The sequence below is a fragment of the Pteronotus mesoamericanus genome, unplaced genomic scaffold (genome assembly GCF_021234165.1).
Source record: "Pteronotus mesoamericanus isolate MK-2021 breed Mesoamerican mustached bat unplaced genomic scaffold, CSHL_Meso_final contig_317, whole genome shotgun sequence".
NCBI classification, from domain to species: domain Eukaryota; kingdom Metazoa; phylum Chordata; class Mammalia; order Chiroptera; family Mormoopidae; genus Pteronotus; species Pteronotus mesoamericanus.
Genome location: NW_026555133.1, coordinates 647,268 through 672,459, shown reverse-complemented (window position 1 = coordinate 672,459; position 25,192 = coordinate 647,268). Strand labels below are relative to the sequence as shown.

The window sequence follows — 25,192 nt, the reverse complement described above, 5'->3', positions numbered from 1 at the left end:
ACACAGTGCCTCTGTGTGAATTAGAGACAAGCACCCAGCCCGGCGCATGAGTGCACATGTTGCCAGGCAGATCGAGGGCTAGATTTCAGCCTCCACTCAGCCCTCCAGCCAGTGCCTTGTGCAGTGAGCCACTAACTGTACAGAGCGGTGCTAGTGGCAGGGCTGAGCAAAATGCTGTCATCCCTTCTCTGTACTTCACTGTCCCCAGGGCCTAAAGGCCAACATGACACGTCTTTACCAACTGATGACGGAACCACAGTTTTCCCGCTGCTCCAAACCTGCCAAGTATAAGAAGCTGCTGTTTGCACTCTGCTTCTTTCACTCTGTGCTACTTGAACGCAAAAAGTTCTTGCAGCTTGGCTGGAACATTGTGTATGGCTTCAATGACTCTGACTTTGAGGTTTGTTCTAACCAGGGGCCCCTCATGCCAGCCCCCTTTCCTTATACTTCTGGCCCCATGGCTCCCCTGCGGGAATATCAACTGACAGAAAGCCTCTGTTAAAGCCCCATTGGAAAATTAAAAAAAAAAAAAATAGAAAGAAAAAAAGAAAAAAGGCAGCCCTGTTGGAAGAGTTCCTGCACTAACTGTGTGTGGTGCTGGGGGTTTGGGCTGGGACCACGCACAGGTGTCAGAGAATTTGCTGAGCCTGTATCTGGATGAGTATGAGGAGACACCCTGGGATGCGCTCAAGTACCTCATTGCCGGCATCAACTACGGTGGGCACGTCACGGATGACTGGGACCGGCGCCTGCTCACCACCTACATCAATGACTATTTCTGTGACCAGACTCTAGCAACGCCCTCCTACCGGTGAGGGGGAGGTGGCACTGATGGGGGGCCAGAGGACACAAAGAGACCAGGTGGCAGGACTAGGGGTAGGGGAATGATCAAGGAGAGAACATGAGATTGGGAGAAGGCAGAACATGAGGGATTGGGAGGAAGGGCAAGAGCAGAGAGTTGGACAAATGGGATATAGGCAGAGCTGGGGTCTTGGCTTGACATTGAAGCCCCAGAGTCCCCACAACATAGTGGTAATTATGCTGTATCTCTCTAGGTTGTCAGCACTGGAGACTTATTTCATACCCAAGGATGGGGGCCTGGCTTCTTACAAGGAGTACATCAGCATGTTGCCTGGGATGGACCCCCCTGAGGCCTTTGGCCAGCACCCCAATGCAGATGTGGCCTCCCAGATCACTGAGGCACGAACTCTGTTTGAGACTCTGCTTTCCCTGCAACCCCAGATTACACCCTCCAGGGCTGGAGGCCAGAGCCGGGAAGAGAAGGTAAGGACAGGCACCCAGGGGAGGGAAAGCCAGGAGAGATGGCTGCACTCAGAGCTCCTGCCTCATCAGGTCCTCGAGCTGGCCGCTGATGTCAAACAGAAGATCCCTGAAATGATCGACTATGAAGGGACCCGAAAACTGCTGGCTCTGGACCCCTCCCCTCTCAATGTGGTCCTTCTACAGGAGATCCAGAGATACAACAAACTTATGGAGACCATCCTGTAAGATGGAAGGGGGCTCCGCAGAATGTGGGGAGGCAGCAAGAGGAAAGTTCCTCTACCTCCTACCTAGGATGACTCTTCCAGGCCCATCCCATCTCTAACCCTCCACCTGTCCTGCTCAGGTTCTCACTGACAGACCTGGAAAAAGGCATCCAGGGCCTCATCGTCATGTCTACAAGCCTGGAAGAGATTTTCAATTGCATCTTTGATGCCCATGTCCCTCCACTCTGGGGAAAGGTAATATTACACCACTGTTGACCCTACTCCAGCAGTGAGCTCTTATCCCTATGCCCCCAATCTCCTGGTTCTTGGTAGGTATATAGCAAAATGCAGCAAGTCTGGGCCTTGGAGACAGGCAGGTCCAAGGTTGAGATCTGGCTTTGTCATTCACTGACTAACTTTGCACAAGATATTAACTTATTAGAAGCTTACTCAGGGCAAGAGGTTATTAACCTCTCCAAGGATGTTTCAAGGATTCTCAGTACTGTGCGTAACACTTCATAGGTGTTTCATTAATGGTGACTGGTTACTATTACCATTGCTAATAAATAGCTGTCATTTTACACTTCTTTCCTGGCAGCTGGCTTTTGGAGTGCTTTATCCAATTGAAATTGGGGAGCAGGGGCTGACACCACATTTTCTTCTTATATCTGCTCCCAATGCTCAAAGTAAGAACTTGAATGCATGAATGCATGAATGAATGAATGAATGAACACGTACTGCCTCCTCCTCCAGGCGTATCCCTCACAAAAGCCACTGGCTGCATGGACCCGGGACTTGGCCCTGCGTGTAGAGCAGTTTGAGCTGTGGGCTAGTCGTGCCCGGCCTCCTGTGATCTTCTGGTTGTCTGGCTTCACCTTTCCCACTGGCTTCCTCACTGCTGTGCTGCAGTCTTCAGCTCGCCAAAACAATGTGAGCCACGTGGCAAGCACTTTAGGGACTGGATGCTGGGGACATGTATTTGCTCTCCTTTTTGGGGGATCCTCCCTTATTCTCACCTTTAATCTCCAGATATCAGTGGATACTCTCTCTTGGGAGTTTATCGTTTCCACTGTGGATGACAGCAACTTAGTGTATCCCCCCAAGGTGGGTGCCAGATGTGCTTGGGGCTCTGAGCAAAGACAGGTCTGGTGGAGGAAGGGTGCTGGGAGCAAAGATGGGGAACAACTGGTTGAGTAGGAAGGAGAGAGGTGGCAGGTCAGGGGTGCTGGCAACCAACAATATCGATTTCCCCCCAACCCACCCCTATGTCTCCCCAGGACGGTGTCTGGGTTCGAGGCCTGTATCTAGAGGGTGCTGGCTGGGACCGGAAGAACTCCTGCTTGGTGGAAGCAGAGCCCATGCAGCTTGTCTGCCTCATGCCCACAATCCACTTCCGGCCTACAGAGAGCAGAAAGAAGAGTGCTAAGGGTGAGGACACGCCTTCAGACCTGCCTGCCCCATCCCTAGTTTCGATTCTAACCCACCCTCTGCTATTCCTCCCTGCAATGTGCTCCTGCCCTGTTTCCCCAGAGGCTCCAGGGGCTAATTCCTTCTCTTCTCTCTTCCCTCAGGTATGTACTCCTGTCCTTGCTATTACTACCCCAACCGGGCAGGGAGCTCAGACAGAGCCTCCTTTGTCATTGGCATCGACCTCCGTTGTGGGACCATGACATCTGATCATTGGATCAAGAGGGGCACTGCTCTACTCATGAGCCTGGACAACTGAAAAGGCCTCCTCTTCTTCCCCGCTTGAGAGAGGGTTGGGAACTCTAGGAGCCAAAGCTGACAATGAATCTCACACGTCACTCAAGTCTTGACCTTGGTTGAATTTGTTGTGTGATGGGGCCCTGGAGATACATAGTATGCTAGCCATAAAGGTGGAAGAATTGGAGTTCAATGCAATAAAACACCTGCGACTAACAAGCCCTAACTCTCAATGGGATGGTAGAGTTTGGGGAGGAAGCTCGGCCTTACAGAGGAGGGGGAAAAGAAGCTGCTACTGGATGGGGAAAAGAAGTAAGGGAAGTGGAAGGCCTTGAGACGCAGCCTTGACCTCGAACGAGTGGGCAGCACGGTAGGGCCGAAAGGGGGTGTAGCTAAGTCAGTGCTGGGCTAGAAAGGGGGCGGGACTTACTTTGGAAAAGCGCGTGATCCAAACGGAATAGGGGTATGTCGGACAGGGATCGGGGTTGGACCCTGCACGTTGCACCCCGAACTCCGCAATCCGCAATCGGTTATCTTTTTCAGCACTTGCGCTGAGGCCAGAGGGACCTGCTAAAGGCGGGGCGGAGCCGGAGTGGGGGGGACTTCAGCGTGCGAGGAGGGGCGGGACCATGAGAAGGGGGCGGGGTTGGGGGGCGGTGTTTGTGTTGGAAAATCCAACTGCGCCACGGGGCGGAGCGGCCCCCCCAGCCCCGGCCTGGGAGGGGGGGCCGCTCGACCCCCTGGGAGACCTTGGGGAGTCTGAACACCTGGGACACCCTAGAATCAGGTAACGGGGAGCTGCGAGGGCGCCTGGAAAGAGGGCAACCATCTCCTTTCAGGGGGGCGGGACGCCTGAGTCGTAGGCGAAGTAGAGCTCGGGATGGACGGTTGGGTCTCGGCAAAGGCATTGGGAAGAAGACTGGGGCACAGGACATCCGAGTGCCCTAGAAGAGAGCAGGGCGAGGGTGGGGGAAGGGCTGAGAGGCAGATGACTTGGGTTCTGGATGTTAAGCGGGGCCGGAAAGGACTCCCAGTCCTCTTTGGCTAGGATTCCCTTTCCTGACAATAGAGCGGGGCGGGGCGGTCCCTAACTACGGGGCAGAACTAAAGGTCAGAGTTTGCAAATAGGTCTGTGCGTAGGCCCCTGGAGGTCGGACGTGGTCACGCAGGGATGTGTCTCCGATCCTGGGGCCACTTCGAGTTTCTCCCCAGTACTTCCTACGAGGGTTATAGCGCCAGCCCTGATCCTTACACCAGGAGCCCCGATAGCCTCCGTGCGGTGGCCTCCGGCCCATCCACCTCGCCGCACCTCACCTTCCTTCACTCGACTTCATCTCGCTCGTCTCGTCATCCCTGGTCCTGCCCCATTCTGCCCTCTCCCAGCTCGGGCCCTTTGTGCTTGAGCTTCCCGACGTAGCCACGAGATGGCGAGGGCGAGACGCACAGCCCGAGCTGAGGGGAGTGAGGTGGGAGATAGGGCCGTGAAAGCAGCCGAAGCCGCCCTCCGCAGCGGAGGGAAAGGTGGGCTGAGGTGCTCTTTTGGTTTCCTGTCACCTCGGCCCCTCACAGGAAATTGTGGGCGAGAGGGCAAAAGGCATGGGGTGAGGAGGGGGCTGGGGACTCAGTTTCTGCCTCCCGCGGCCGGGGTAAATAGTGGGGAGGGGACACGAGGTTTAGTTACTAAGCAACGCAGATTCGCTTCCAGTCTACTGTGGCTTGTGGCTGTGACTTGAGGGTGGGAGTTGGCGACTGTGGGAGTCTAGGAGACTGGGGAAGGTCTAGGGCAGGATGCCTGGCTCTCGGGACAGGGAGAGCCTGGGAGGAAGGACGGGAGGCAGCGAGCTGGCACCGGAACGGATTCGGCGGTAGTTAGGAGGGGGGCGGGACCCTGGCGCGGCGCCGAGCTCCGCTCCCCCTCCCCGCGGGGTTGCTTGCCCTGTTGCCAGAGTAACAGGAGAGCTAGACGACCGTGCCGAATTCCCGAACTCTCGCATCTGCCCAATCCGCTCCAGCGGACGTCCCTGACATCAGGGCCCTGGCAGCCAATGTGGAGGAGGCAATATAGAGCGACAGGAAGAGGGAGAGGGGAGGGGCAGAGGTTGAGAAAAGGAAGGGGTAGCTGCCCGGGACCCGCACGTGCACTCCCACACGCTCGCGCCCACTGCCCCTCCCTCCGCCGCACGCGTCGGAATTCGCTTCCCCCCCCCCCGGGCCTGCGCCGCGGGTCGGCGCTTATCAACGCCCCCCCCCGAACCCCGCCCCTTGAGTCTGTTAGATACTGCTGGGCTGGGCCCCTCAGCCTCTCCCAACCCAGACGTCTGGGTCCGCCCTCCCTTTTTCCCGAGGTCTCGAACCCTTAATTCCTAGCTTTAGGCGGGATGGGCTGGCTACCTGTTTCCCACCAACCTCCCAGCTGGCGCACCACTATCTCAGGTGGTGGGCAAGGTAGAGTTGGGGTTTCCGGCCCCATAGGCTCCGCTGCTGCCTTCCCGGGCTCTGGCTTAGGTTGCCTCCCAAGAGGAACCGAACGGGTTCTAGCGACCCTTCCCGACATTTCGTTCCAGCCCAGCTGTTGTTTTTGGTGGCAGGGGTCGGGCCCTGCGGGGAAGCCCCGGACAGCCCAGGTGACTTCCCGGGCCATCTCGCCTCTTCGCTTGAATTCTTCATTGATATGCACCAAACCCCCTCATATCCCGAGTGCTTCCTCCCCATTCGCCCAGGGGCTCTTTGCACCTCCCTCGGCTCCTTTCGAGCTGTTTGTGTCCGTCTCCACTCGTTCTTCCCGGCTTCTCCCGGTTATATAACTCTTCCTCTTGCCGTGTCCTGGTTTCAACTCCACAGACTCCGCCCTGGAACAGCGCGGGGAGGGGCAGGAGAGTTGGGGACCCAGACACTTTCCGGCTGGCGGCCGGCAGGGGCACGGGGGATCTCACAGATGGGAGGCAGAGTCCCGCGGGACTCGGCGCCCCTGCCCCATACTCCCACCTCCCACCCGAGATCTCGCCCAAAGGAGAGAAAGCACAGTATCTCCGGGAGGCGTGTCGGGACTCCGTCAGAAATGTGGGTTGGGAGGTCAGGGCTGGAGGCGGAGAGGTGAAGCCGAGAGGCCTGAGTCCCAGGGACTGGAGCCGTACTGGGCGAGATAAAGGAAGGAGCAGGTCTTGCTCCCACCTTCCCTGCCTTTTGGGGTTCCCAGAATTCCTAAGGCTATTTCCCAGGAAGCTTAGCCAGCGAGCCCTCTCCGCCCCTAGGTGTCAAAGGTCGGTGTTAAAGGTGGCCTGGGATGATGTCACCAGTGCACGTGCCCCGGGATGGTTGCCAGGCAATGAGGCCTCTTTCCCCTCTCCATTCCGGCCCCCTACCTCTGCCCCTAGTTCAGATCCAGGCCCTTGCCATCTTTTCCCCCTCTCCCTTCCCTTGGCCTTAGCATCCAGCAGGTGGGAAACCCTGGCCTGGAGTTTTGTGAGGGGGAGGGGCACGGGTGTGGTGTGGTGGAAAGACTATACAACCTTTTGCTGGGCTAAGAGAACTCTGGGTCACTTTTCCCTAGATTGGCACAGAAGAGCTTTCTTTCCAAGTCCCCTTCTTCCTTGAAAGAGCCTCCCCTATGTCTTTACTTTTCCATCTCCTTCATTGCCTAGTGTTCTATGGCCCAGTGTTCATTTGTGTTGAAGTGAGAGTAGTGGCAGACTGCTACCCCCAGGAGAGCAGTGTGTCCTAAGGAGGAGTCACCGGACACCAGCTCACTTGTGACCTTAATCAATGGCACCCCCACCTCCACCTTCAACGGTGAAGAGGAGGGTCAAGAAATAGTGATTAGACTGGTAAATCGGTGTGTTTATCCAGCGTAGGTAGGTGGGTCTCTCTCCTAAGGGAGGAGGACTCTGTTGATAGCAATGGCTGCCCTTGCCTATTAAGTCCTGGGGTTGGTTATGGTATCAGAAAAAAATTGCTTTCTCTTTTTATATACGTTGGAGCTTGGGCTGTCAGATCAGACTTCATTGCATTCCCAGCTCTGCCACTTAGTGGCTATAGGAATTTGGAAAGGTCATAACCTCTTTGAACCTCATATTCTTAATCTGGAAAATTTAAATATCAATAGAGTACCTACCTTCTAGGAAGTTGGGAGGATAATATGAGATAATTTATGCACAGCACTTAGCACAGTGCCTGGCACAGAATGAACACTGAATGAATGCTTCCTATTGCTAAACGGTGTTAGTTGTTATTTTTATTATTGAAGTTGGTAGGCCTGCTTTAAACTGGCCAGTACCTTAGGAGTTCTTTAGGGAAAAGTGGAGAGTTTGTTAATTTGGGGGGGGGGAGGGAAGGGGGTATGGGGATTAGCTTCCACTGCTTTGTGCACTTTATTTGATGAAGGCTTTAGTCAGATTTGTATTGCTTTCTTTAGGATTATTTTTCCTCCTCTTGGAGAAGAAACAGCCAAGACTACTCCTCTGGCTGTGAAAATAAAATAATTGTATTGTGGTTCTTGACTTTTAAGCAAGACCCCAGTCCCCTCCCCGTGTTGTTTTCTGGAGCCTTTCAATTTGCAAAGGGACTCCACAGTTTCCTTTTCGGGGACGGGGCTAGGCTGAGGGGTGTGTAAAAGGTTGGGGTGGGTGGGTGGAGATAGACTAGTGCTGGGGGCTGGGGGGGGCGGGTAGTTAAAGGAAGAGACCGGAAGGGAGGAGGGAGCCTGCTGGTGGGGAGGGAGGGAAGGGAGGAGGTGGAGGAGGAGGAGGAGGAGGAGGAGGAGGAGGAGGGAGGGGGTTGGGGAGAGCCTGCTACAGTTCTTTGTTTGACTCCGGGACTCGGGGACGGGGAGGAGGAGGGAGGGAGGCAGAGGCTGCAAGCGCCGGGGCAGGCCCAGGAGGCAGAGGAGGGACCGTCTCCCCCGCCCCCCCCAGCCCCCACTCCCCCCCTGCTGCTCCCCCCTCCCTACCCGGACTCCGGGGGCACCGCCGGGGGACAGACACCCAGCAGGTAACCCAGGCCTGGCTCGCCCTCTCCTCTCGGATTTTCCTCCACTCCCTCCCGGGCGACCCCTTTCCCCGGTTCCGTCTCCTCGTTTTCTCCTGGCCTTGCCTCTTTTCCCTGGCCCTCCTTCTTCCATCTACCCCACTTGGGCTTGTCGCCCGCTGGCCGCGCCGCGCTCTCGTGCAGCCCGACTCCCTTCCTTTAAGCCCGACAGACAGCCTGTGTGCCCCAGGTCTGCCCGTGGCACCATTTGGGGTTCTGTCTCGCTGCTTCTCTGGGCTTTGCTTTCCTTCCGACCTGTCCCCTGGGGCTCTGAAGGAGGGAGTCCCAGTCCTTTCCTTGCTCCCCCAGTTCCCCGCCCCCCAACTCTGGCCCCCTTTCTCCTTCTAGCAGTCTCTAGGGGTGGGGAGAGAACCGGAATTTGGGGGGCCCTCTGGAGGGGCAAGGGGCTCTCTGTCGCTTGGGAAAGGGGCTGTGAGTGTTTGTGCCGGTTGGGGGTGTGGGGGTGGTTAGCAACCTGGCTGCCTCTGTTGTCCCTTTAAATGGCCCTCACATTTCTGGGGACTCGTGGTGGGGGGTGGCGAACCGCCTGCCTGGGGGGCAGGGCCCTGGGTTAGTCCACACAATCAGGGGTGGTAATGATTTAAAGGGACAGTCATGGTGTGGCCACTGCCACCCTGCGCCAGCAGAAGGGGAGCCGGCAGGCCATGTCTAGAGAGGCTTGGCTGAAGAGCAGGGCGTTTCAGACTGTGTGTTGTGGGGCCTGCCAGGTCTGGGACTGCTGCGGCTGGGAAAGTGCAAGGAGGGTGACAGCTTGCTCTGGGGAGCACTCAGCCTGGGCTTTCTCCAAGGCCCACCTTTGGGTTCAGGGACTCCTTGTCCAAGAATCACTGAGTCCAAACTACAGAGCCTGTTGGCGACCAGGTTGGGGCCACTCGCAGGTCTGCAGGTCAGCAGCCTGGCCAGGGCACTTTGGAGCTGGTCCTTCAGCTTCCCCTTTTGTTGTTTGGCTCTGTGCACAAGAAAGCCCCAGCCCCTCCCCCAGCTCGCTCTCCCAGTCCACATGCCCCCCCCCCCAAACACACCCACCCCAGCTGTTGGACAGATGAATTACAGCCTCCGGCTTCAGGCCAGGACTGGTGAGGGATTAAAGCTCTGGGGCTGGCCCTTTAAATGGCTGTTGGCCCCTCCCCCACTCTGGTGTCCAGACACCCCATACACACACACCACTGACCCCCTCAGCTGCCCCTCACTCCTCCTCTTGGCTTGTCCCAAGGCCTAGCACCTCTCTCTCCTCAGGCAAGAGCCTGCTCAGCGTCCCCTTTCCCCCAACATAACCACATACACAAATGGCACAGACTCCCCTCCCCCCCCCACCTCCATCCCTCCCTCTCCCTCTCTCTGGTCCCACGTTGTGAATGTCTCTGTCCTGGCAGGTTCCCTTTTCCAGCAGAAGCACCTTGCCAGTCTGGCCTCCCTAGCCTTCAGCTGACCACTACCCTGGCTCAGTGAGGGGCCTTGCCCCGTCAGAAATAGCACCTCCCTGGGGGCAGTGTCATCAGCAGCCCAGGCAGCTTGCCGCACGTTGCATCATGGAGGCTGGGGGCTGGAGGCCGGAGTCTCTGGGGCAGGGGAAGGATGGGGGCTGGAAGGCCAGGGAATGGAGAGACTGGACTGAGAACCCAAGTGTCTGGGGGAGCCCAAGAACCTTTGTCCTTAAGGGCAGAGAGCTGTGGCTAGAGGAGAAAACAGATCCCTGAGGAGTGAGGTTGAGATGAAGGCAGACTTACGTCTGACCCCCGGATTGACACCTGATTCTTGGCCTTGGACTTAGGCTAAAAGCCTAGCTTGTCTCTGAGAGTTAGGATAGGAGGGAGTCGGCCTCTGTCACCTTCTTGGGCCACACAGAGGAAGGAGGTGATGGGGAAACAGGATATGGAAAGGAGGCTTGCAGCAGAGGCCGCTTCCAGGCCCACAACCAGAGGCACAGTCCTGGCTGAGGAGGAAGGTTTCTCCCTGCTGGGCCTGTTCATCTAGTCTGGCCACCTGTGCTGCTCCGGGGACCTGCCTGCACCCGCCAGGGGGAAGGGGAGGGGGCAGAGTCCAGAGGGTGGGGTTGACTAGTGTCTTGATAAGGTTAGGGAGGAGGCACAGCTGCAGGAAGAGGATCTTCTTGCCTGGGGCCAGGACTGAAGCTGACTTAGGGTTCACGTGACAGAGGTAGCAGGGCCTACTCTGAGGCTAGGGACTTAGCAGGAGGGTCCAGTCAGAAGAGGCATCATGGGTTGGGTGACCACTGTGGACTTATGCAGATGCCATAGCATGCTCCCCTTACCCCAGGTCCAGACTACTTCCTGAAGGGGAAGGTTGGAGGACCACTTTGGGTATGGCTTTTTCTGGTTGCCACGGAAACAGATTGTCCCATCCCATCTGACCACCAGAGCCAGATTTCTCCTCAACAAGGGGAAAGATAGCACAGTGAAATTCTCCAGACTGGGATAACCCACCTCTAACTGGTTTTTCTCTTTTAGGTTCCCCCAGGCACCATGCCAGCCCCGTAGTACCACCCACCTCACCCACTGTGGTCTGCTGCACCCCACTGTTGGGGCACTGATTCCAATGAGACAGGACACACAGAACTCCATCCGGTGAGTACTGCCCTGGAGCACTACACCCCACCCTACCCCAGTAGTCCAATTCTGCACCACAGGCTAAAGAAGAGTGGTATGGTCTAGTTTATGCCCAGTCCTCAGAATAATCCAGTCCAACTTTGAGCATCCCCCACCATGGTGCTTGTGTGATCCAGGCTTCCTAGTTTATGGAGCTCCCCTCCATTGCCTATGAATGGTTCAGCCCTGTACTTCACCAGCCTCTCCACTACCACCAGAAAAATCTCCCCTCAGTGCTACAGCTCACTTACATATTGAATTGCATTAAACTAGGGTTTGCAGGCTTGAAAGTAAAGGTGAGATGCACTGGAAGGACTTTTCTTGGGAGAAGGGAGGGCAGGGCTTTGTCTTATGAGAGTTGTGGATTTGGATACTGGAGAGCATTGCTACAACAACCTGCTGTTGCCATGGCATACTTGGCATCTCACCTTTCCTTCCAGATTCCCTTCTGTGCCATTCTCCCCACTGCACTACAGCATTTGCCCCCAACACCCTAAGGTTTACTCCTCTGCTGCTTACCTTTCTCCTTCTGCCAGTTCTCAGCGCACAGCCCTGCTCCATCCCCCATTCCTCTCTAGGAGAAAAGATGGTACCTGAGGCAGGGAATTAAGCTCTCTGACTGTGCTTTGCTCTGCTCCATTACTCACTGAGTTTTTGAGTGGGACTGTTTTTTTCCCCCTTATGTATCTATTTGGCAAGATGATTTGCACATTGGGTGCCTCAGTGGAATTGTGTTGAATGAATGTGTTAACTGAATGAGTGTCATTGCCAAGAAACCAATGGCTTCTGAGATCTGTTGCACAGTCTCCTCCCTGCACCTTCTCTTGAGGACTTGAGGCATTTGGGATGGTAACCTGGGGCAGAGCTGAGGGGCAGGCTGACCTAAGAAGTGGACTGTGAGGATAAAACCAACAGAGGGAGAACAGGACAATAGGACAGAGGCATTATAGAAGGGTGGTAAGAATGAGGCTCTGGAAAGAAGCCCAGCTCTTTACATTCTCTTGCAGAATGACCTTGACCAAATTACCTTACCTCCCTCAGCCTCAATTTCCTCATCTGTAAAATGAGGTAATAAAAGTAATTCCTACATCAGATTTTGGGGAGGAGATTTAAAAATGGATCTAAAGTGATTTAACACAGTGCCTGGCATGTAATAAGTATAATAGTAAGTAAATGCTAGCAAATTGTCATTGTAATGGGAGCCCCAGGGAACTGGAGGATAAACAAGGATGTTGAGGAGTAGGACAGAACTTGAATGAAGGCAGACAGACACCCAAATACTTGTCAAACATAAGGATTACTGATCCAGCAAGACAGCAGGATTTAGGGGAGTGAGAGGAGGAACCGGCAGGATCAGTCTGCTCCAGTGTTTCCTTGACTGTGCAGGAACATTAAGGCAAACACAGAAGGGTATGTGCAGAGACACACGTGATCACGAAAGTGATGCAGAGGCAGACCCAGACAAAAGACCGAGACAGGAGCCAGGCAGACACACAGACAGAGACAGCCGCGCAGAGTCTTGTAGACAGGCATAATGAGGGAACGCGTCAGACACAGGCACTGAAGAAGACAAGATGAGCAGATAGGCAGGTGCACAGGGAGACACACACACCGGGACCCATACACAGCCGACCTTGTCAGACAGACTGCTAAACACAGCGGTCCAGTCAGAGGCAGACACAAGGCTCGCAGTGACACACAGCGGGCCGGGCCGGCACTGTCACTCCTCGGTGGGGGGCGGGGAGGGGCCAGCAGAGGGGGAAGGCTGGGGAAGGGAATCCCGAGCGGGCGGCCTGCCCGGGTGGCTGAGTCACAGTGGAGCCCCAGCCGGCGGCCCTCTCCTCCGCCTCCCCCTCCCCCAGGTAAGAAGCGAGCTGTAACCCCTCGCTTCCACCGGGTCGAATGAGGGCTGGCAGGGAGCGGGTGCGGCGGAGTTCCCGGACGGGCCCCACCTCCGCGCACGTGCAGCATGTCTGCTGACTGCTAGCTCGGTAAAACCCTATTTGCGGGGTCTTGTCTTTGGTCAGCCGGTGAGTCTGTCGAGCCTGTCTGGCCCCTTACTCCGCGTCCCGCGCGGCGGGAGCTGTTCGTGGGGGGCTTTTTGGGCTTCAAGCCGGGAGAGAGTTAAGTGGGTGTGATTGATGGAGTGGGTCTCTCTCGGGGCTCTAGGGGGAGGGGTTCAGTTAAAGTCCCGGAGTCTGGAGCCCGGATGGAGGGGGCGGAGCCGGGTTTAGCCGGGAGTGCCCGGATGGAGAGGGCGTGGCTTCGGCTGAAGAGGCGTTAACCCTTTCTGAGCTGCTGACTCCCGGGACTGTGGGTTGGGAGGGAGAGGCTGGATTGTCTGATCCACAAGTATACGGCCCTGCAGGCTGACTTTGGCCGTGTGTTTCTACCTCTCTTCTGGCGTTGAGGAGTCTGGGTGTCTGTCTTTGTGCCTGTCCGTGGTTGTCTCCTCCCCTTGGTTAGTTACGGACACTGGGAATCGGGGAGGGCTGTTCCTGCCCCAAAGCGAGAGTGGAGGTGAGAGTGGACGGCGAGCCGGCTGCCGGCGCCTGGGGAACAGGTGTGAGCGTGGCGTCGGGGCCGTCGGGCGCAGGGAGGGGCCGTCGTGGGGGAAGACGAGAGGGGAAATTCCACGGGACCCGTGGTGAGCGGTGTGTGGGCTGAGTTGTGTCTGCCAATGACTGTGTGTCTGTTTTCAGGGAGGCGGAGGCTGAGTCAGTGGGAATAGGGGAAGGTTTTCAGGGTGACTCACGGCCCCCCACCTCAAGCCTGAATCAGACCCCGAGGGAGGGCTTTGTATGGGAGGCGGATGGGGAGTCAGGCGCCTGGGTCAGCGCCTGGGTCCCGGGAGGGGACAAGGATCCACGGTGGTTGGCGAGAGTGAGTGTGTATTTAGTATGCAGGAAGTTTTTGTCCTCTAGTGAGGGCTGCTGTATTTTGAGTTCCGGCGGGGGTGGGGTGGATAAAGGTGGGAAGGGGCTGGAGGGAGGGGACTCGCTCGTTTAGGGAAAGCTGAGTCAGTTCCCCGTGGGAAAGGGGAAGTGGTAGAGGGGAAGTGTCATCATCGCAGAAGGGGAAGCTGCATTTCCTGGTAACTGGCAGCGCCCTCAGCATCACTTCCCAAGCGGGGATCTGTGCTTCTGATATCTGGACCCCCGGTTCCCCGTTTTCCCGTGTCTGGGCCATAGGTTCCAGGACTTGGGGGTGGGGGAAACAGCTGGCCAGGCTATGCTTGACCGTAGTGAAGCGCAGTACTTGTCCCAGAGCTTGGTAACTGACCGAAAAGGCTGCATGGTGAGGAGAGTGAGTTCTGGCAGCAATTCCACGTGAACTGCTGAGGGTCCGCAGAGCCAAAGTGCCTGTCAGGGCTCGGCGGGGAGTGGCACGCCGGGACCTGTAGGGTCCAGGCTCTTGCATGCAAACAGCGACCTTGCCCTGTGGAGGGAGGACTGTATTCACCAGAAACCCGATTGCCCTTGTGGGCTGGGTGGAAATTTCCCCACAGCGCAGACTTTTCTCAGTGAAGGCGAAGTTTCCAGCCGCCCCCAGCCCCTGGTCGCTCGTTCTCCCCCGGCTTCCTTCCCGGCCTGAGCTCCAGCTGGAGCGCTGGCCCCGCCCCCGCCGCTTTGTACTCGACACTCGCCTCTCGCAGTTCTTTGTACTCTAGACTCAATGGACCGATCCCGGGAACGGAGCCGGCTCCCTACTTGAGGGAACGCCGGGTAGGAGAGGAGGAGTCACGGGGACCGAGATCCTGGGGTCTGAGAGGCGAGAAAGAAGAACTGGGGCTAAAGGGAAGGTGCCCAGAAAAGGGGAGCGCTGCGCCCTTTGTGGGTCGAGCCAGCACCGACGGGAAGGGATGGCGGGGGGGGGGGGGGGGGGGGCGCTTGAAGGAGGAAGTGAAACTGGTTCTGGTTCTTTAAGGGAGTGGGTGGTGAGAGTGGGACAAGGGTGATGTCACCGCCTGTCGGGCCCCGCCCTCCCCCCTCCCAAAGGACCCCCCCCCCGCGCCGTACTCTTACACACGCCGCTTCCGCTGCGCAAGTAGCCACGTCACGGGCAACCCCCGAAATCCCCCCTCCCTTGGGGGGCGGGGGCCACGTGGGCCGTGGGGAACCGCGTGGCCCCGGCGGGGAAGGGCATAGAGGATACCGGAGCCACGCGAGAGGGGCCACTGGGGATCGTGGTGCGCGACTTCTCCGAAGTTGGGGTTTGTTTTTGGGGGGCCGTTGGTATTGAAGACTTAGGAGAAGTAGAGGATCTGAAGGTACTGGGTATGAGGCTGGGAGCTTGACTCTGGTTTGGGATGGGGGGCAGGTGTGGGGAATAGAGCGCTCAGATCGCAGCGTGGGTTTGGTTGCCGTAGAAGTCGCCGTGACTGACCAAGCAGTTACAAGGGGCACTCGATGTGGGGAGGTCAGGCCCTGGGCGAGGTGAAGTGAGGATGGCGAGGGACACCTTCGTCTGCGTTGTGCATCTGTCTACGGTCCATTGGTCTTACGGCGGTGGGGCAGGGGATGGGCCTCCTTGGCGGACTAGCGGGGAGCACCGGCGGCTCTGTGGGTGCCTGGGACTTGCGGGGAGAGCTATTCCCCAGGACAGCACAGGCGTGCGACTCGCCGCATTTACCCACGCGGTTACAGGTCCCGCCTGTCCCGCCAGCCCTGGGTGTCTGGTCCGAGATGGAGACCCTAGGTAGGAGCCGCCAGGTCACGTTGGGGTCACCCGGGGCCGAGCCTGTCTGTCCGGCTCCGCTGCCGTCCTCCCCCCCGCCCGCCGTGCCTGGGCTAACCTTGTTCTTATTGGTTCTTGGCAGGCTGTTACTGAGGCGGAGACGCGGGTGATGATTGGCTTACTGGGCAGAGAGGAAGTCCTGTGATTGGCTGGATTCCTGGAGCTCGCCGACGCTGTGAGAGGACGCTCCCACGGAGGCCGGAGGCCGGGTAAGCCCCTGCGGCTTTGCCTACTGGCTCCCGACTGACTGTCGCGCTCCTAGCTACTTCTCCGGGTTCCTAAGCACTCTCCTGGGCCTCTAGGGGCTCCCTAGGCCCGGGGGGCCTATTCTGAGGGAAAGCCAGGGTCTGACTCCCTGAGCCGATGATGCCGCAGCCAGGCCAGCCCAGCCCCTGACCCCCGACTGTATTCTGGCCAGCTCACTTTACTCCTTTGCTTCCTCCTCTCTGTAGAGTTAGCTGTGAAAGGCCCTGGACGACCATCTGGGGGCAGTGGGCTCTTCTGTCAGAGCGGCTGGAGTTGGGACCATTGCCCCTGAGAGCTGGGGTAGGGGGCCGTGCCCGATCTCCAGGGCTCCTGGGGCCACTGCTGACCTGGTAAGGGAAAGACTAGGGCTGGGTTGGCTGTGTGTATATGGGCAGCTCAGGCTATGCCCCCAGTAAGACCATAATTTCTCCCCTGACTCAGGCTGGATGCATCGGGCAGTGGACCCTCCAGGGGCCCGCGCTGCACGGGAAGCCTTTGCCCTTGGGGGCTTGAGCTGTGCTGGGGCCTGGAGCTCCTGCCCGCCCCATCCCCCTCCTCGTAGCGCATGGCTGCCTGGAGGCAGGTGAGATCTTAGGCCATTTCTCTCTCTCCAGGAATTTGTCTTCCCATTTCCTGTGCCTGTCAATTTGTCATTCTCTGGGTTTCTGCCACTCTGTGGGCCTCAATGTAGTCCTCAGCTGATTTCTTTTATTCCCCCAGTCTTCTCTTTCCTTAGATAGGGACAACACTGCTCCATCTTGATGTTCATTAACAGACCCCTTCTCTCTCCAGGTGCTCTGCCAGCATTGGGCAGCCCCCACTCTCTGCTCCCCTGTCCTCTTCACATGGCAGTAGCTCTGGGCACCCCAACAAACCATATTATGTTCCAGGGTGAGTGAGGATTCAGAGGTCCTGGGGATGGGAGGTAAGACTGGGACTTTGAAAGAGTTCCCCGAACCTGACAACCCCTCCTCCCAACCCCTTCTGCTCTGTAGGACACCCACCCCAAGACCCCTCCATGGAAAGCTGGAATCTCTGCATGGCTGTGTGCAGGCATTGCTCCGGGAGCCAGCCCAGCCAGGGCTGTGGGAGCAGCTTGGGCAGCTGTACGAGTCAGAGCATGACAGTGAGGAGGCCATACGCTGCTACCACAGCGCCCTTCGATATGGAGGAAGCTTGGCTGAGCTGGGGCCCCACATCAGTCGACTACAGCAGGTGAGATGAGGCAGGACATTAAGAAGCACAGATTGTGCCTTCTGGCTCAGTGCCCTCATCTCATGCTGGCCTCTGTCCTGTCCTCTGCACCCTTCCCCTACCTCCCCAGGCCCAGCTCTGGAACTTTCATGCTGGTTCCTGCCAGCACCGAGCCAAGGTCCTGCCCCCACTGGAGCAAGTATGGAACTTGCTGCACCTTGAGGTGAGGCCAGGACTGGGTGGACTAGGGAGGAGGGCCAGGCCAGGTATGCACCTGAGCCATTCTTTCTCCTCTCTTTTTGTCCTCAGCACAAGCGGAACTACGGGGCCAAGCGGGGGGGTCCCCCAGTGAAGCGCGCCGCTGAATCCCTAGTGGTGCAGCCCGTGCCTCCTGTGGTACTGTCAGGGCCCTCGGGGGAGGAGGGCCTCAGCCCTGGAGGCAAGCGCAGGAGAGGCTGCAACTCTGAGCAGGTATGGTTGTGTGCGCGCAAATAGGCAGTGAGCGGAAGGACTGAGCAAGGAATGGGATTCTCACACCCCTTTTTCTTCTAGACTGGCCTTCCCCCAGGGCTGCCACTGCCACCACCACCATTACCACCACCGCCACCACCGCCACCACCACCACCGCCGCCACCACCACCCCTACCCCTGCCTGGCCTAGCCACCAGCCCTCCATTTCAGCTGACCAAGCCAGGGCTGTGGAGTGCCATGCATGGAGATGCCTGGGGCTCCGAGCGCAAGGGTTCAGCACCCCCAGAGCGCCAGGTGAGCACCTGTCTGTTGACCTTTCTCTCTCAGTTGCAAGTCTCTGTGTTCTCCATTCCTAACTCAATATCCTTATTTTGTCTCCCCTAGGAGCAGCGGCACTCGCTGCCTCACCCATATCCATACCCAGCTCCAGCCTACACTGCGCAACCCCCTGGCCACCGGCTGGTCCCGGCTGCACCCCTAGGCCCAGGCCCCCGCCCCCCAGGAGCAGAGAGCCATGGCTGCCCTCCTGCCACCCGTCCCCCCGGAAGTGACCTTAGAGAGAGCAGAGTTCAGAGGTCGCGGATGGACTCCAGCGTTTCACCAGCAGCAACCACCGCCTGTGTGCCTTACGCCCCTTCCCGGCCCCCCTGCCTCCCTGGCACCACCAGCAGCAGCAGTAGCAGCAGCAGCAGCAGCAACACTGGTCTCCGGGGCATGGAGCCGAGCCCAGGCATTGTGAGTGATGATTGCAGGTGGAAGACGGAGTGGGGCGATCGGTGGGAGCTTGTCTGAGGTGGCCCTAGCAAACCTCTGACCAGCCCCATCTTCATTTGCAGCCCAGCGCTGACCATTACCAAACTCCCGCACTGGAGGTCGCCTCTCACCAAGGCCGCCTGGGGCCCTCGACACATAGCAGTCGGAAACCTTTCCTGGCAGCTCCCGCTGCCGCTCCCCATCTGTCCCTGCCACCTGGACCCCCCTCACCTCCCCCACCCCCCTGTCCTCGCCTTTTACGCCCCCCACATCCCCCTGCTTGGCTGAAGGGCCCAGCCTGCCGGTCAGCCCGTGAAGATGGAGAGATCTTAGAGGATCTCTTCTTTGGGGCTGAGGGACGCCCTCGCCCTCCTCCACCACCCCTCCCGCACCGTGAGGGCTTCTTGGGGCCTCTGGCCCCCCGTTTTTCTGTGGGCACTCAGGATTCGCACACCCCTCCTACCCCCTCAACCACCAGCAGCAGCAGCAGCAGCAGCAGCAGCAGCAGCAGCAGCAGCAATGGCAGCCACAGCAACAGCCCTACTGGGCCTGTCTCCTACCCCCCACCTCCTTATTTGGCCAGAACTATGGACCCCCTTTCCCGGCCCCCCAGTCCCACACTGAGCCCCCAGGAGCCACCTCTTGCACCCCTAACTCTTGCCCTGCCTCCAGCCCCTCCCTCCTCCTGCCACCAAAATACCTCAGGAAGCTTCAGGCGCTCGGAGAGCCCTCGGCCCAGGGTCTCCTTCCCAAAGACCCCCGAGGTGGGGCCAGGGCCATCCCCAGGCCCCCTGAATAAAGCCCCCCAGCCCGTGCCGCCGACAGTTGGGGAACTGCCTGCCCGAGGCACGCGACTCTTTGATTTTCCCCCTCCCCCACTGGACCAGTTTGAAGAGCCCGCTGAATTCAAGATCCTACCTGATGGGCTGGCCAACATCATGAAGATGCTGGATGAATCCATTCGCAAGGAGGAGGAGCAGCAACAACAGGAGACAGGCGTAGCCCCCCCGCCCCCCTTGAAGGAGCCCTTTGCATCTCTGCAGCCTCCATTCCCCACTGACACAGCCCCCACCACCACTGCTGCCGCCACGGCCGCCACTACCGCCGCCGCCACCACCACCACTGCCACCCAAGAACAGGAGAAGAAGCCACCGCCAGCCCTACCACCACCGCCTCCACTAGCCAAGTTCCCTCCACCCCCCCAGCCACAGCCGCCGCCGCCCGCACTACCCCCAGCAGCTAGCCCAGCCAGCCTGCTCAAATCCTTGGCCTCTGTGCTAGAGGGACAAAAGTACTGTTACAGGGGGTCTGGAGCAGCTGTTTCTACCCGTCCTGGGCCCTTGCCCACCACTCAGTATTCCCCCAGTCCCCCATCAGGTGCTACCGCCCCGCCCCCCACCTCAGTGGCCCCTAGCGCCCAGGGCTCCCCACAGCCCTCTGCTTCCTCGTCATCTCAGTTCTCTACCTCAGGCGGGCCCTGGGTCCGGGAGCACAGGGCAGGTGAAGAGCCAGCCCTGGGCACTGTGACCCCTGCCCCGCCGCCCCCACCCCTGCCTCTGCCCCCTGCTCGTTCTGAGTCTGAGGTGCTAGAAGAGATCAGTCGGGCTTGCGAGACCCTAGTGGAACGGGTGGGCTGGAGTGCCACAGACCCAGCAGGCCCAGTGGACACGGCAGACCCTGTGGACACGGCAGACCCAGTGGACAGTGGGACTGAGCGACTGCCGCCTCCTGCCCAAGCCAAGGAAGAGAGTGTTGGGGTGGTGGCGGCAGCAGGCGGCAGCAGGCGGCAGCAGAAGGAGCACCAGAAGGAGCATCGGAGGCACAGGCGGGCTTGTAAGGACATTGTGGGTCGGCGGCCCCGTGAGGGCAGGGCAAAGGCCAAGGCCAAGGCCCCCAAAGAGAAGAGCCGCCGGGTGCTTGGGAACCTGGACCTGCAGAGCGAGGAGATCCAGGGTCGTGAGAAGGCCCGACCTGATGTTGGTGGGGCCTCTAAGGCCAAGCCACCCCCAGCTTCTGCTCCTCCACCAGCTCCTGTACCCTCTGCCCAGCCCACATCTGCATCGGCTCCTATACCTGGGAAGAAGTCTCGGGAGGAAGCTCCAGGGCCACCAGGTGTCAGCCGGGCTGACATGCTGAAACTGCGATCACTCAGTGAAGGGCCACCTAAGGAGCTGAAGATCCGGTTGATCAAGGTAGAAAGTGGTGACAAGGAGACCTTTATCGCCTCTGAGGTGGAAGAGCGGAGGCTGCGCATGGCAGACCTCACCATCAGCCACTGCGCTGCTGATGTCGTGCGCGCCAGCAAGTGAGTTAGGGGCTGTCACCAATGAGGCTGCTGCCCTGGCCCGATGGGAGGCCCCCTTCCCCCGTCACCCTGTTCCTGTCCTCATTTCATTGTTCCCTCTGCAGGAACGCCAAGGTGAAAGGGAAATTTAGAGAGTCCTACCTTTCCCCTGCTCAGTCTGTGAAACCGAAGATCAACACTGAGGAGAAGCTGCCCCGGGAAAAACTCAACCCACCCACACCCAGCATCTATGTATGTGTGCCCCTGCCGTAGGGCTCTGACTGTTCGGGGGCCATTGGGGTGCTCGGAGCCTGGGACAGTGCTCTGATCTAGCCCTGTCTCCTGGTCGCCCCTCAGCTGGAGAGCAAACGGGATGCCTTTTCACCAGTGTTGCTGCAGTTCTGTACAGACCCTCGAAACCCCATCACCGTGATCCGGGGCCTGGCGGGTTCCCTGCGGCTCAGTGAGTGTGTGGGGTGGGAAGGTGGGGGTGGGCTACAAGGCTTTGGGACCCCTTGAGAGCCTCCACACTGTAAGACCCAGAAGAGTGACTGTAGTGAGCCCTCCGCAGTCATAGGCAGGCCATGTTGGAAGGGTGCTCTGGAGAGAGGGGTCTGCTGGCCTCAGGCTTTTCTCCCATCTGCCTCCAACAGTGAGCAAGTGGGGAGGGGATGTGTCTCAGGGCCTGGTTCAAGTCAATTTTGGTTTTCTTGGTGATAAAGAATGAGAAGAATACGGATTGCAGAGTATTTTTGAAGACTTGTGAATTGGGGCTTCTCTTTTCCAACCTTTATTGAGCAAAAGTAGAGGGAACTATATAGGAATATAAAAATCAGTCTTGTTTCCTTTATACCCGTATGTTTTTCCTTCCACTGAGTTACTTAAAGCACACTCTAGGCTTTCTCTTGACTAGTTCTTTCATGCCTGCAATGACAAAGAATCTGCCATTCATTAAGCTACCTACTTACTATGTGCACATGTGGCCTCACACACACCTGAGGACACTGGTGGAGGGGCAGAGGCTCAGAGCAGCAGTGGGAGAAAGAGGACTGGTTATGGATGGCCAGGCTTCCCAGCTTCCTGTGATACTGGGGTCTTCTGGGGCTGACCTCGTGGAAGCCTATGTCCAGTCTGTCAGAGCGCGGGGAGTAAGAAGGGACAGGGTGAGTTGGGTCCTCGCTCCTTGCCCTCTGCCCCGACGCCCTGCTCGGCCCTCCCTTGCAGACTTGGGCCTTTTCTCCACCAAGACCCTGGTGGAGGCGAGTGGCGAGCACACGGTGGAGGTGCGAACCCAGGTGCAGCAGCCCTCAGATGAGAACTGGGATCTGACGGGCACTCGACAGATCTGGCCCTGTGAGAGTTCCCGTTCCCACACCACCATTGCCAAGTATGCGCAGTACCAGGCCTCATCCTTCCAGGAGTCTCTGCAGGTGAGAAGCGAGCATAGGGAGGCAGGGGTGTGGGGTTAAGGGACTTGGAGGGGGGCTGCTGTGGGAGAGCTCCTGGAAGGTGGCTGACCCAGCCTGTGGCTAAGCAGGAGGAGAAGGAGAGTGAAGATGAGGAGTCCGAGGAGCCAGACAGCACCACAGGAACCCCTCCTAGGTATCGTACAGTATGCCCTTCTTTTCATGACTTACCCTCTTCCTCGTGCTTCTCCACCAATGTGTGCTCTTTGCCCCTGCAGCAGCGCACCAGATCCGAAGAACCATCACATTATCAAATTTGGCACCAACATCGACCTGTCTGATGCCAAGCGGTCAGTGGGGCTGAGGCCAGCAAAACTGGGGCAGCAGTGCTTGCTGGGCCTGCAGATCTAGGTTTAGCCTCTCGCTTTTATTGATTGCTGCAGGTGGAAGCCACAACTGCAGGAGCTGCTGAAGCTGCCTGCATTCATGCGGGTAACATCCACCGGTAACATGCTAAGCCACGTGGGCCACACGATCCTGGGCATGAACACAGTGCAGCTGTACATGAAGGTCCCTGGCAGCCGAACGCCAGGTGCGGGAGTTGCACGGGGGCGGGGCTGGTGTTGGCGTTCCTACGTCAGCCAATGAAGGCCAAAGGGTGGGCTTGTAACCGGAGCACAGACCTGTCTAGACCAGCCAGTTCTCTCTTGCCCCCTGCAGGCCACCAAGAGAACAACAACTTCTGCTCCGTCAACATCAACATTGGACCAGGCGACTGCGAGTGGTTCGCGGTGCACGAGCACTACTGGGAAACAATCAGTGCTTTCTGCGACCGGTGCGCGCCCTGAACCCCCTACCCCACACTAGGTCCACCCTCCATGTCCCATCTCTGAGTCCCCAGGTTTCCATCTGACCCTGTGGCCACCCCGCAGGCACGGTGTGGACTACCTGACAGGTTCCTGGTGGCCAATCCTGGATGACCTCTATGCTTCCAATATCCCTGTGTACCGCTTCGTGCAGCGCCCTGGAGACCTCGTGTGGATTAACGCAGGGACCGTGCACTGGGTGCAGGCCACCGGCTGGTGCAACAACATTGCTTGGAACGTTGGGCCCCTCACCGGTGAGAGAGTGGGGTACAGAGTCACTCGGTATTGAGGGGTGGAGCCTCGTGGTGGGGAGCTTGGAGGGCAGCCAGCAGTGAGGGAAGGGGCTGGGGTCCAAGTACCTAGGGGTTGTTTGAGAACCTTGTAGTAATCCCTTCTGGCCCGCAGCCTATCAGTACCAGCTGGCCCTGGAACGATACGAGTGGAACGAGGTGAAGAATGTCAAATCCATTGTGCCCATGATTCACGTGTCCTGGAACGTGGCTCGTACCGTCAAAATCAGCGACCCTGACTTGTTCAAGATGATCAAGTGAGGGTCCTATTTGGGAGGGAGCCCATCTCCACCAGATTTGGTCCCGCTCTTGTCCTGCATGTCAAGTGCAACCCCATTCTCCATCTTTCTCTCCACCTTTTACCCAATGTGCCCTGCAGTGTCAGTGCTGCGGTGCGTGACAAAGCTACTGCTGAGTTGTTTTATTTGACAATGGCCCAAAGAGATAAAAGCATACATGAAATTTGAAGTGTTTGAGAAGCCTACGTCAGGGGATGTGACCTGGGCATGGAGAGGGCCCAGTGGATAAAGCCTGCTGCCCCGCCGCAGCCGTGCCTCATGCCCACTTCCTTCCACCTCCCCGTCCAGGTTCTGCCTCCTGCAGTCCATGAAGCACTGCCAGGTGCAACGGGAGAGCCTGGTGCGGGCAGGAAAGAAAATCGCGTACCAGGGCCGGGTCAAGGATGAGCCTGCCTACTACTGCAACGAGTGCGACGTGAGTGGGCCCGCTTCCCTCTCTTTCGCTTCCCTGTTTTTCCCAGGGGGAGGGAGCATCCCTGCCCCAGGTGGAGGTGTTCAACATTATGGTCGTGATGAGTGAGAACGGCAGCCGCAATGCTTACCTAGTGTTGCGCCTCCCCGTGACTATCACTCCTTCCTGCCCCAGGTGGAGGTGTTCAACATCCTGTTCGTGACGAGTGAGAACGGCAGCCGCAACACTTACCTAGTGCACTGCGAGGCCTGTGCCCGGCGCCGCAGCGCGGGCCTCCAGGGCGTGGTGGTGCTGGAGCAGTACCGCACCGAGGAGCTGGCGCAGACCTACGACGCCTTTACGCTGGTGAGGCCCCGGCGCCGCGGCGCTGGGCGGGCCGTCGGGCGGGGAGCCGCGGGGGGCGGGCTGTGGGGTGGGCTGACCCGCCCCTGCCCCTGAGCCCCCCCGCCCGCTTTCTCCCCGCAGGCCCCCGCCAGCACGTCTCGATGAGGCCGGATGCCCCGCCCGCCTGCCCGCTGCAGGGCGCCGCGGGGCCACCAGCACACGCCTGGGCTGGACCTAGGTCCCGCCTCTGGCCGGGAAGGGGGTCGGGCCCAGCCCTTCCACCCCATTGGCAGCTCCCCTTCACTTAATTTATTAAGAAAAAAAATTTTTTTTTTAACAAATATGAGGAAAAAAGGAAAAAAAAAAAAGGGAGACGGGGGAGGGGGCTGGCAGCCCCTCGCCCACCAGCGCCTCCCCTCACCGACTTTGGCCTTTCTAGCAACAGACACAAGGACCAGGCTCCGGCGGCGGCGGGGGTCACATACGGGTTCCCTCACGCCTGCCAGCCGCCTGCCCGGCGCAGATGCGCGCGGCTCGTGTATGTACATAGATGTTACGGCAGCCGAGGTTTTTTAATGAGATTCTTTCTATGGGCTTTACCCCTCCCCCAGAACCTCTTTTTATTTCCAATGCTAGCTGTGATCCCTGTACATGTCTCTGTTTATTCACTTGGTTATGATTTGTATTTTCTGTTTTTTTGTTTGTTTTTGTTTTTAATTTATAACAGTCCCACTTACCTATTTATTCATTTTTGGGAAAACCCGACACCCCCGCACCCCCCAAGCCATCCTGCCCGTCCTTCCAGGGGCCGCCCGCCCGCCGCCGCTGGGCTTTCCCTCCGCCCCAGTGTGGCCCAACCGTCTCCACCCACCCGCCGCTCCAGCCGGGTTCTCATGGTGCTCAAACCCGCTCCCCTCCCCTACGTCCTGCACTTTCTTGGACAAGTCCCCCCACCCCACCCGCCCCAACCCCAACCTTGCCTGAGGGTGAGCGACTCCTGTACTGTAGGGGAAGAAGTGGGAACTGAAATGGTATTTTGTAAAAAAATAAAATAAAATAAAAAAAATTTT

General features: G+C 58.3%; 2 protein-coding genes across 7 annotated transcripts in view; both read left to right on the top strand.

Moving 5' to 3' along the window:
- The window catches only part of DNAH2 (dynein axonemal heavy chain 2), a 94,695-nt gene extending 91,482 nt beyond the window's left edge, over positions 1-3,213 (top strand). The window contains exons 77-85 of the mRNA XM_054575597.1: positions 209-400; positions 627-811; positions 1,056-1,284; positions 1,354-1,505; positions 1,628-1,742; positions 2,241-2,417; positions 2,517-2,591; positions 2,765-2,915; positions 3,059-3,213. Coding sequence (XP_054431572.1) covers positions 209-400; positions 627-811; positions 1,056-1,284; positions 1,354-1,505; positions 1,628-1,742; positions 2,241-2,417; positions 2,517-2,591; positions 2,765-2,915; positions 3,059-3,213 — 1,431 coding nt within the window. The remainder of the gene's footprint in view (positions 1-208; positions 401-626; positions 812-1,055; positions 1,285-1,353; positions 1,506-1,627; positions 1,743-2,240; positions 2,418-2,516; positions 2,592-2,764; positions 2,916-3,058) is intronic.
- Positions 3,214-3,859: 646 nt separating this feature from the next.
- KDM6B (lysine demethylase 6B) lies at positions 3,860-25,075 on the top strand. Of its 6 annotated transcripts, none has more exons than XM_054575718.1 (24): positions 3,860-3,978; positions 10,703-10,819; positions 15,660-15,786; positions 16,030-16,173; positions 16,265-16,406; positions 16,616-16,714; positions 16,819-17,038; positions 17,148-17,240; positions 17,327-17,488; positions 17,570-17,782; positions 17,873-18,223; positions 18,325-20,546; positions 20,651-20,777; positions 20,883-20,988; positions 21,750-21,955; positions 22,063-22,127; positions 22,210-22,281; positions 22,375-22,523; positions 22,652-22,766; positions 22,864-23,051; positions 23,203-23,344; positions 23,675-23,801; positions 23,973-24,143; positions 24,264-25,075. In XM_054575718.1, the coding sequence occupies exons 5-24, from the start codon at positions 16,270-16,272 to the stop codon at positions 24,285-24,287; spliced, it is 4,989 nt and encodes a 1,662-aa protein (XP_054431693.1). In that variant the 5' UTR covers positions 3,860-3,978; positions 10,703-10,819; positions 15,660-15,786; positions 16,030-16,173; positions 16,265-16,269; the 3' UTR covers positions 24,288-25,075. The 6 variants fall into 6 exon arrangements, with proteins under 6 accessions (XP_054431693.1, XP_054431692.1, XP_054431691.1 ...); XM_054575717.1 differs by having other exon boundaries at positions 20,859-20,988; XM_054575716.1 differs by lacking the exon at positions 24,264-25,075 and having other exon boundaries at positions 23,973-24,236.
- Positions 25,076-25,192: the final 117 nt, after the last annotated feature.

Coding starts and splice junctions, on each gene's coding strand:
- KDM6B (XM_054575713.1), top strand. CDS start 16,270: ATGCATCGGGCAGTGGACCCTCCAGGGGCCCGCGCTGCACGGGAAGCC. Junction 21,956..22,062: donor CCTTCCAGGAGTCTCTGCAG/GTGAGAAGCGAG, acceptor GTGGCTAAGCAG/GAGGAGAAGGAGAGTGAAGA. Junction 23,345..23,674: donor GACTTGTTCAAGATGATCAA/GTGAGGGTCCTA, acceptor CTCCCCGTCCAG/GTTCTGCCTCCTGCAGTCCA.